The sequence below is a fragment of the Sinohyriopsis cumingii genome, chromosome 3 (genome assembly GCF_028554795.1).
Source record: "Sinohyriopsis cumingii isolate HCF-2022 chromosome 3, ASM2855479v2, whole genome shotgun sequence".
NCBI classification, from domain to species: domain Eukaryota; kingdom Metazoa; phylum Mollusca; class Bivalvia; order Unionida; family Unionidae; genus Sinohyriopsis; species Sinohyriopsis cumingii.
Window position 1 is genome coordinate 102631636 of NC_142963.1, and position 12103 is coordinate 102643738.

At 35.3% G+C, this 12103-nt stretch overlaps 1 protein-coding gene across 1 annotated transcript in view; it reads right to left on the bottom strand.

Annotated features, from left to right (window-relative positions):
• LOC149803419 (developmentally-regulated GTP-binding protein 2-like) overlaps window positions 1-12103 on the bottom strand; it is a 39276-nt gene that overhangs the window by 20335 nt on the left and 6838 nt on the right. Inside the window, exons 3-6 of the mRNA XM_089953120.1 lie at window positions 10268-10339; window positions 8356-8445; window positions 3355-3415; window positions 1880-1970 (exon numbers count right to left, since the gene is read on the bottom strand). Of these exons, the coding sequence (XP_089809246.1) occupies window positions 1880-1970; window positions 3355-3415; window positions 8356-8445; window positions 10268-10339 (314 nt within the window). The remainder of the gene's footprint in view (window positions 1-1879; window positions 1971-3354; window positions 3416-8355; window positions 8446-10267; window positions 10340-12103) is intronic.

Here is a 12103-nt window from a genome sequence, read left to right on the forward strand (position 1 = left end):
GCAGGAAATATTACTGGTTAAGTCTAAGCTAACAAGTAAGTCATCATGGAGGCAGGAAATATTACTGGTTAAGTCTAAGCTAACAAGTAAGTCGTCATGGAGGCAGGAAATATTACTGGTTATGTCTAAACTAAGAAGAAAGTCATCACGGAGGCAGAAAATATTACTGGTCAAGTCTAAGCTAACAAGTAATTCATCATGGAGGCAGGAAATATTACTGGTTAAGTCTAAGCTAACAAGTAAGTCGTCATGGAGGCAGGAAATATTACTGGTTATGTCTAAACTAAGAAGAAAGTCATCATGGAGGCAGAAAATATTACTGGTCAAGTCCAAGCTAACAAGTAAGTCATCATGGAGGCAGGAAATATTACTGGTTAAGTCTAAGCTAACAAGTAAGTCATCATGGAGGCAGAAAATATTACTGGTTAAGTCTAAGCTAACAAGTAAGTCATCATGGAGGCAGGAAATATTACTGGTTATGTCTAAACTAAGAAGTAAGTAATCATGGAGGCAGGAAATATTACTGGTTAAGTCTAAGCTAACAAATAAGTCATCATGGAGGCAGGAAATATTACTGGTTAAGTCTTAGCTAACAAATAAGTCATCATGGAGGCAGGAAATATTACTGGTTAAGTCTAAGCTAATAAGTAAGTCATCATGGAGGCAGGAAATATTACTGGTTAAGTCTAAGCTAACAAATAAGTCATCATGGAGGCAGGAAATATTACTGGTCATGTCTAAACTAAGAAGTAAGTCATTGAGGCAGGAAATATTACTGGTTAAATCTAAGCTAACAAATAAGTCATCATGGAGGCAGGAAATATTACTGGTTAAGTCTAAGCTAATAAGTAAGTCATCATGGAGGCAGGAAATATTACTGGTTAAGTCTAAGCTAACAAATAAGTCATCATGGAGGCAGGAAATATTACTGGTCATGTCTAAACTAAGAAGAAAGTCATTGAGGCAGGAAATATTACTGGTTAAATCTAAGCTAACAAATAAGTCATCATGGAGGCAGGAAATATTACTGGTTAAGTCTAAGCTAACAAGTAAGTCATCATGGAGGCAGGAAATATTACTGGTTAAGTCTAAGCTAACAAATAAGTCATCATGGAGGCAGGAAATATTACTGGTCATGTCTAAACTAAGAAGTAAGTCATTGAGGCAGGAAATATTACTGGTTAAGTCTAAGCTAACAAGTAAGTCATCATGGAGGCAGGAAATATTACTGGTTAAGTCTAAGCTAACAAGTAAGTCATCATGGAGGCAGGAAATATTACTGGTTAAGTCTAAGCTAACAAGTAAGTCATCATGGAGGCAGGAAATATTACTGGTTAAGTCTAAGCTAACAAGTAAGTCATCATGGAGGCAGGAAATATTACTGCAAATATATTATTCAAGAAGATGCCTCTACAAAGTTTCATTTATGTAGGATCAAAACAAAGTTTTATTAGATGCAATTGGGTTAAAAACAGAGGATATAACAAATGGATCACTCAACATATACAGGTTACCTGAGCATGAAAACACAGATTTACTCTAGAGTACAATAGATGTGGCTATGATCCCCGGGGTCACCCTTTGGAGCAAGCAGGTGTGAGTATAGATTCTAAAATAATACTTTAAAATGTGTGAAAAACATGGGAATTTGTTTTGGCAAGCCATTTATTTAATTCTATTCGTTCAAATAGCTTTTTTTTAAATTTTTTGGGCTCAATCTATTGATTTCAAATACTTTGCTAATATCCAGGAAAATATGTGCAAAGTGTGTTGTGTACATGAAGTTAAATAAAATATATAACAGAACAAGTTATATTTGATTTTGGAGGAACATTCTAATTAATATTTTATGCAAATTTCCATGTGTCAGGCATCTTACTTTTGTATTTCACCCTTTGTCGCATCCAGCATCATCAGCACCAAATCAGCTGTCCTTGCAACGGCAATAACTTGCCTTCCTCTACCCTTTCCTGTATTAGAATAAATTATATTGATCATAGATCAAGATGAATAGTCAAATCTACCTTAAAGGTCACCTCTATTAACAAACAACACATCTTTAAGAACATCTTCCTGTTAACAGCCCTTAATGAGTGTGTTTGTGATTTGGATTTTTAACATAGCTTTAACGATTTTTCAGTCATATTGCTATGATGTCAACAGTGTGGCAGTTTATAGTGATGTCTAGCACTGAGGTAGCATCATGTTCCACTGAGTCACATTATCCTGACACCAGGCCAACCAGTCCTAACCTCTTAATGCTTAGCACCTAGCATAGCAGTTGTCAGTACCATTTTTATAAGACTTTGGTATGACCACTTATTGACCTATATAATTGGCTGGTGCATCTGTGTCAGGTCAAAGGGGAAGAAAATACCTTGATCATATATTTTCTTCATGTGGTCAATAATCTTTGATAGAAATTATAAAGAAGAGAAAATGAAATCTCTAATAGAAACTGTAAAGAAGAGAAAATGAAATCTCTAATAGAAACTGTAAAGAAGGGAAGACGAAATCTCCAACAAAATCATTACTGCATTTATTTCCAAAGTTGCACAAAGATTGGACAACAATGGAGCCAACTGGCACCCTACATTTCAGAATGGAGGCAAATCGTTATCTCATAGCAGGCCAATCTCATAATAATAACATTTACACTGCCTATTTTACAGGTTATTACATGAACAACCAAATAGATAACAATCTTACTTATGCCTCCAACCATACTCTAAATCAGGTCAACAATTTTATACCTTGCCAACATTACTGTCATCAGACTTCATCAAGATTCGGCTTGAGAATGTTATGTTTCTCTTCTTTTTATTTGATATGGCATCCGATTCTTGTTGGAAGCTTAATTTTCTGTTTTGACTCTTTGTCTCGGTTTTTGTGGGTTTTACCAGCTTGGTCACTAGAGTCAATCATACATGTGGCAATTTATATAGCTTGCACAATTTAGTGTGACACTGGAGTAAAGAAATTTTTTATCCGATGTTCCACATCTACTTCTTAGAGGAATTTTACTGTATATATAAATGACAAATGGTGATATATATGTCATTTCATGGCACTAAGCCTAACTTTTCCATTCCTGGAAAGAACACTGAAATAATCTATAATTATACTTGTGAGACTGGAACTACTAACAAATCAAGGTACATGCTTTAAACACAGCAATATTCTAGCAATGTTTTAGCTGAATATGGCCAATGATGTTGACTTTCAATAACTTCAACACATCACCATCTCACTCTGCTGTTGCGGCCATCACTGCCATAAAGATCTACATCGGGTACAGGTGAGAGAAAAAAAGGCCACATTCAGCAGCCTCATGGACAAATTTAAGGCCCTTACCTTGTGCTGCACCTTCAATGATTCCTGGCAAATCAAGGAGCTGAATGTTGGCACCATTATGCTGAAAATGGATATAAAGTAAATTAGAGATATGTTTAGCCCATGGGTTTCACATAAATGCTAAAATGATTTAGAAAACACAATTACAATTCAGTAATCTGCTTCTGCTGATACACATACTAAGTATTCATTATTTTCATGTGCATCTGTTCTTGTGGTTTTCCAAAATAAAATAATTTTGCAGGTACAGTGGAACCCCGCTATAACGCGATGATCGGGGTCCATAAAATCGGATCGCGTTAAAAGCGGGGTCGCGTTAATGCGGGGTTTTACAATATTTAACTTTTTTCCGAGAACATATACGTGTATACATGTACAATGATCAAAAGTCGGCTTATCATCAGATGAATATTAACTGGAATGCATTAATTAAGATATATTCAAAATAATCGATGGCTAATATATTTATAGGTTATTACTGTGCATTAAAAACATTTACTAATTTTTATTTGTTTGAACGATAATACAGATTGACCGATAATACCAGACTATCGCTATATCATGAAAAGTGTATCAACACCGTATGCTACCATGCCGTCGTGGCATGCAGTTCATCCATAATGGATGTAATTTCATTGAAAATCGTACAGATTTAAAATATTCAATAATTTTGTAATAGTCTGAATTTGTCGTGTAAAATATAGGATGAACAAAATATTGAAACCATTTACTTGCCGTCTGATATCGTACGGTCATTGCATGCAGCTATTCCCGGGTCTACATACGGTGTCTGTACAAATTTCATACCGCTAAAATTTTATCATATGCGACAACTGCAAGAATAATTAACAATCAACGCATGATTTCAGCGTGCAAATAACTTTTATTTCAGATTTTGTGAACATCAAAAGAAACATGTGAAAACTGCTAAATTAATCGTTGCGCAAAGTGCAAAGTCAGTGTGGTTCCAAATTTAAATTTCATCATTTCTTGAAAAATATATCCAATGACGTTTGCTTCTTTGCCACGAACTGTTGGGTTCTAGCAAAGTCAAGAATGTTTCTTAATTGAAGGACTTTGACGCTGTCAACATCTTGTGTTTCCAGCCACCTTAAACTTGCTTCTAAATGTACTACTGCTTCAGACACTTTTGGTGGGGGAGTTGGGGTGCCATCGTCATCGTTATCATTATCGTCACTGGTTTCAGGTTCTGATTGTGCAGCTTCATTCTTCCTGCTGACATTTGTAACAATTTCGTCATCTGATATGTGTTCGTATATAGGGCAGATGTCATCTACTGAATACCAGTTAAGGATATCATGATGACTGTGCTCGTATTTTTTGAGTGCTTCTTCTGCTAAACGTAAGTCGTCTTCAGTGAATCCTGTAAATTCAAGCTCATCGTTACTATCATTTTGTGTCGAGGGCGTAAAAGCTGGCCCAAGACCCTTTATCCAGCATCGTTCAATGCAGCGTGCAGTGATAGCATCCCAGGTTTTACCTCCAAGGTGACATACTTCTTTTAAGTTGAGTAATGCCAATGATGTGTCGACGGATGCGTTATTATCTGCTACCATTCCCTTTATCATTTCACGGCGATAATTTTGTTTAAGTACGGAAATTATGCCTTGGTCAAGTGGCTGGATTTCTGACGTAGTGTTTTTCGGGAGGTACGAAACTTTGATCTTGCCATCACTGCTGACAAGATTTTCCGCTGGGGGGTGGGCAGGGCAATTATCCAGCAGGAGGAGAGCTTTTTCCTCCAGCTTGAGTTTTCATAAATAAGCCCGAACATCTGGAACGAATGTTTTGTGAAACCAGTCGTCAAATATGGAGCTATTCATCCAAGCATTCTTGCTGTTAGTGTACTGAAATGGAAGTGCCTTCATATTTACATGATGAAAACATCTGGGAGCTTTCGATTTTCCAATCATCAGAGGTCTGACTTTGTGGCTGCCAGACTTGTTAACACAAAATAAGAGAGTCACTCTGTCCTTCCTCTTCTTGAAACCTTCTCGTTTGTGACTGTCAGTCTTGGTTGCAAGGGTGCAATCGGGTAACATTTTATAACATAAACCAGTCTCATCGCAGTTGTAAACTTGGTCGGCTGTGTAGCAACCGTCCTCCAGCAACTTTTTAAGCCCAATCGGGTAGGAATTGGCAGCTTCTTTGTCAGCGGAGCGGATTTCCCCAGACACAAGAACTTGGCTGATAGCGTGCCTTTTCTTGAATCTGTCTAGCCAGCCATTACTCGCCTTAAATTTGGAATCATCTCCATTGATACGGCAATCAAATTTCTCTGCTTGGGCTTTCAGAATTGGGCCAGAAATTGGAACACCTTCTGAGCGAGCTTGTACAAACCATTGGTACAAAGCTGAATCTAGGACATTGTCATTAGCTAACTTAACCCTTTTACGCTGTAAACCAGTTTCCTCTTCAAGAATGTTGGGTAGACTATGGAGCTTTCCTTCATCTGTTTTCCACCCTCGCAAAGTGGACTCGCCGATTCCTAGATCTCTGGCAAGCTGAGTTTGTTGTTTGCCCTTCTTTAGTTGATCTAGGGCATACAGTTTCTCTTTAGCAGGAAACGACTTGCGTTTTTGAACTTGCTTTTCCATAACAGTAAAATATTTTTTTATATAAGCAAACAACGTACACAGATAAAGCTCGATAACTAAGTAATGAAGGCCTGCAATGGTTACAAATCACTTTTTATATAAAACAAAATTAAGCTGAACGGATGTACAATTTCATACCCTTTTAATTTACAGATAATAAAGTGGATATTATTTACTTTCAACTGTTTGTTGTTTGATCACACCGCCAAGCACAGCATACATGTTGGCGGCTTTCGTCCTTTGATGTTTATTAAATTGTGCGACTCTTGTATCAACCACAGCTTTGTCTGCTGCTTGGCTGTGATTGCAGTTAAATAAGAAGCCCATGTCGGCTATTGTTTGAGCAACGACTGTATACAGAATTCATGGAAGACAATCACAAAGACGATTTACTGGCTTTACTCATGGATCCGTAATAAGTAACACTTCCGATAATGTTTACTTCGGCTTAACAATTCAAAAACCTAATGAAACCAGTTTTCTCTTCTAGAGTAGAATACGGAGCTTCACCACAACCTGTTCAAATTGATAAATTTCAGAAGCCAAGCGTTGTACACACTATTTCTCGTACGTTATATATATCGTATTATTTTAGAATTCATACACGATCACTTCTCCAAAATCACTTAAAGAACCTGGATAAATTGTTAAGTTCCGATCGTTTATTATTAAAAGTCATACGCGAATTCTTCCACCAAATTATAATAAACGTTTTACACACTATTTCTCGTACGTTAAACAAATATTTTCACAGTCCGATAAAAATACACGTAAATGAATTTCAAATTTCAGGAACCATGCCACGATCATATTATTTTAAAAGTCACAACTAATCTCATGCCCAAAATTAAGTTAATTTCTTGTTTTGTTTTTTTTACTTTTCTCCAAATTTTTTTTCTCCATGTGTGAATGAATATACAAAATTTCGGGAGCCATGCTACGACCGCGTTATATCCGAATTCGCGTTATGGCGGGGCGCATTATAGTGGGGTTCCACTGTACTTAAATGCATGGATATGCATACACTCCTATTATGAGACAAGTATGAGTGATGTTAACACTCTTCAGGGTTTCCTTAGAAGTGATATATCTGTCAAACTCAACTTAGAGCAAACTGCAGATTTTTGGTCCAATCTAAAATCTTTAACTTTCAATCGTAATTAAACAAATTACATCTGACAGAATCTTTCTAGATTAAAAAGTTATCTTACTGGTGTCTGAATGGAAAGGTTGGATGAGCTGTCTGTAGGTCAGTAATGTATCACTTTTATGATGACTATCAAATTCAAACAAAATATACATGCAGTAAATAAACTGATCAAATAAATTATGTAGTCATTATTGTTGACCGTCCTAACTTTGTGCCATCCTTGGTTCATGTGCAATGTTTCTCATGACCTCACATGCTTGTTTTAAGATCCTGATGTCATTAAATGGGTCAATGCCTTTCGTCAACAGCGACAGTAAAGTAAGTACTAATTGAGAAATTGTTCAACAAATAAAAGAAAGCACAATAGAAATGTCCAATTTAACTAATGCCATTTTTGCCTCAAGTCTGTGGCCCTGGAGCCAGTGTTAGCTGTTCAAGTCAGATCCACTGTTCACATTTTGGTTTACTGGACCTATTTATTAACATGAAACCCAAGACAGATATTTTTGTGACAGCAAAGGCAATGCAAAACCTTGGTTACCTTACATGCACTTCTTGTACCATGTTAGAAAAAATGAATGAAATGGACAATGCAGAATTAAATGTTTCACTGAAATATTGAAAGATAAGGGGAAAAAATATTTCTTATTTAATAACATTGAGAAAAAAATCATCATATGTGTAAATATGGTAATTTTATATAAAAATTTAAAGGAAATAAAAAAGTATCTTTTTTCTTTGACACTTTTCTCATGAATGTTTTAATGCAGTTTATATGAGTGTGAAAGAAATTAAATACATTACAAATGCAGGTATTTAATAATATAGGACATTATAAACAATCAAAAGAAAACTGAAAGAGCTTTCAAAACTATGGCTGAGGAAAAAATATCTTCTTGCCATGCAATCAAAGCACATTCGCAACTCAAAATTGTGTACTTTCATAAAATTTGTACAAGTCAAATTTTAGTTCAATATCTTCATTGTAGGCCTCTGAATAACCCACTTGTACAAACTGCTGGTTTAATGAAGAAAACAATAACAATTAATGAAACAATGTATTAGTGATGTCACAAAATAAAGACTAGCACTGGAGTCCTAAGACCTTAGTCCCAAGCAAGTTTTTATACTAAAGGTGTTCTGGCATAAAATTACTGTTTGTTTTATTACTACTTACTGACACCTGGAATACAGGTGAGAGAGGTTTTCTACTTTTGTCTTATTACTACTTACTTCTATGACACCTGGGATACAGGTGAGGGTGGTGAATTCATATGAAGCTGTCTCACTGTGAGTATCTGTCAAGGTATTGAGCAAAGTGGACTACAATAAAAAAGGTGAAGAAAACATGAACAGATGACAACTAACTTTTAAAGATGTTCTGATCGTTTTTTTTAAATTCTAACTCAAGCTTTTTAATAAGCTCAACCTTTAAATTACCAAAGTCTGACAATTTTTCAGATAACCCCAATCCCAACTTTTCCAACCTTGCACCAGGCAGGCTCAAATGATTAATCAAGATCATTTATGATAAAATCCTGTATTCTGAACACATGCACTCTCCCCACCCACCCCGGGGGGAGAGGGGCTTGGGGATGTAGAATAATCACAATGTGCCTCCTGCATGTTGTCAGAGGCAGCAAATAAAGACAACCTTTCTGCTCTAGGAAATATTTTACTTTATTTTGCCATAATCTTTGGTTTCTATGTCTTTCGGGATACCTAACTTACTTGGTACTCTAACCAGAATTCTGCTGATGTGGCATTAAACAATACAAATATATAAATACATAAATACTTATAAATACTGCATAACAGGAAATTACTCAATCTGAGACATCAAATGCTAAAACAGACTTACGATTGAAAAGAACATTTCTGGATCCCAAACATTCCATTTTATATTTGTGTATATGTATTATGAAAATTAATTGTTAGGCTACACATATCCTCTTTAATGAATGATCAGTTTCTTTTGCAACACAGCGACAATATATATTCTTTCGATACTTGAAACAACAACATAAAATGTCAGCTAAACATAATTCACGTGTCTTTATTAATACAATAAATTAAATACAGTTAATTCTTCACCACATGCATTGGAAAACTTTAGAAAACTTCATTTTCAGAGAGTATGGGTCATGAGTAAGAGTGGAAACTATGTTCTTAACCATTGACAAGCCAATGTTCTTGATTACTCTGTTAAAGATGCAGAAAATTTGCCATGAATAAGATGAAAATGGCATTTTCAATCTATCTTATGCTAAATGTTTCCATTGTTTTCGAATCATGCAAAAGTTATGCAGCATATGATTTGGCATACTCCAAATGTCCTTAAAGTCCTGTTAAATATCAGCTACTGTGACCTCCTTTTGCTTCTTATGAGCAGTACCATCAATGATGAATATACAAATCAAGTTTCATGACTACACATGCAACAGTGTCAGAGAAAATGAGCTACATGTCAATGCAAACATTACATGCTTGCACCTACACTGGCCACTCTGGTGGGCTAAATAATAGCACATCTGCCTCGTTTGTGGGAGGTTACACATTTAAACCCTGGCCAAGTCATACCAAAGACATAAAAATGGTACCAGCAGTTGCCTCACTTGGTGCTCTGCATTAAGAGGTTAGTTTTACGACTGGTCAGCCCTGTGTCAGGATAATGTGACTGGGTAGGATATGATGCTACATGTCTGTGGCGTGATGCCCCAGTGCTAGACATTTCTATAAACTGCCACACTGCAGATATTATAGCGATATGATGGGAAAAATTGTTAAAGTTATGGTAAAAATCCAAATCACACACACACCCCCCAACACTGGAGGGTGAAAGGGAAGTAATGGGTAAGAGTTTCTTCCCCTTGTCCATAGAAATGAAAATGTTTTTGTGGGATAGCTAGATTCTAGCGATAGTGAAGCTTATATTCCTAATGTCATTGTGATTGGTGAACATATTCAAAATAGAAATGTGTTGTTTAGTCTAGCTAACAGCTTTCTTTGCCAACTGGCTTACCTTTCCTACTTTATGATGAATTTGATTATAATGCAGCTTTGGATATAACACGCTACCACTCCTGTGACCAAAATTATAGAAACGTGTTTAATCTTGTCGAACATGCATAGCCAAATATCTTACCTTTCCCACGGATGGAAAACCTATTAGAGCCACCCTTGCATCACCAGATTTCATCACATCAAAGCCTTCTCCCTAAAACAAACAGATACAAAACAATCAAATTCAAGAATGGCAAACAAACAATTTTCTATACAAAAGTTCTATTCCATTTTCATCTGTAAAAAAGAAAAAAGATTAAAATAATATGCATATATTAAAATGGATACAATTAATTTCAAAGTCATGAAAGATGCATAATGTTTTGTATCATATACACACAAAAACATACATTAAAATGGGATACAATTACCTTTAAAGCCTTGAAAGATAGACAATGTTTTTATTACTGAAAGCAACTAAATATTTCTCAAATTTGAAAAAGTCATTTTTACCAGTAATTTTGAATAAAATAAAGCGTACAGCTCCTGCTGATTTTAACAACATAATTCCAAGTATAACACAGTACCACTATGGACCACGTAACCAAAATTATACAAATTTAAAGTTAAAAAATAAATTAATACAGAGCTTTTAACATCGATTAGCTGAATAATTTACGTGAGAAACATTGTTCCTTAACTAGTCCAACTAAACTCTTTTCATAAACATGGCTTCATATTTGACTGAATACTGTGGATAATGCATCCCAATAATATTAAAATGTTTTAGATTTTGAAGATGACTGGTCTGTTACAGGCTGGAAAGGTGAATCTTGCTAATTTTTAAAGCAAAGGACCATCATTAGTTCAGGTTTTTCTTTCCTTCCATACAAATTAGTATACTGTTTGCAATTCTTATACACAGTAATATGTTTTTATGTATACAATAAAAAAAACTTCTCTGTACCAAAATTTTGTAGACAAAATGTTAGTTTAACTCTAAACCTGGGGTTTTAATTCAAATGAGTTCAAACCAGCAAGGATCCAATTTACCTCTCTTCTAAAAAGATTGAAAAAAACTGCAAATAAGGAAAATAAACTTACAACACTCCCTCATTAAAATGTTGTAGCTGTGGGCCATAACTGCTGACATAGCAATATGTACCAAACAATTTTGCAACAGGTATGAATGATGTGAACCACTGTATAGCCAGAGTCATCAAAATAATGTTTTAGAATGAAAAGAAAAATACAAAGGGCATTTGAAAAGTTATGAAAATTCTGAGACAACTTTTTTGTTTCCTGTAACCTGTCAAACACTTTAATGCATATTGACAGACAAAATAACATTCTATAAATAGATCTTCAGCTGCAAGTGCAACCTGCCATCATGTGAAATAACATTGGTAAATCACAGTGACATCAAAATGCTGAAGATGGAAATACAATTCAGCTACTGAGTAAAGAACATACTGTAAAATCCAGGTGCTCTTAGAATACTCTCCGATTGATACCAAGGCCAATCTGGATCAAGTTTTACAGATTTATATCCAACAAAAGGTATCGTTATTTTAAAGATGGAGGCAAATACATGGAAGATGACCTGCATTCCAGTACATTATAGTCCGCAAATGATGAGAATAAAGAAGCAGCTGTCGAGAAGGCAACTGATAATGAGGCATGATACACTGTCAAAAGTATTTCTATTACCATGGGAATTAATTTGTCAGCTGTTTTTGATATACTGAAGAATCATTTCACCATCTGGAATGTTTGTGCATGGTGGATCTGGCATTAGCAGACTCATGATAAAAAAACAGACTTGGGTTGGATCATCAAACAACTACTTGCCAAATATAAAAAAAGGTCATATGGAATGTTTGAAAGACAATATGGATTTACTTTTCTGAACCAAATTCAAGAGAAAATAGGTAAATATGGATTGGAAAAAAGAAGCATAGATTAAAAATCACTTGAA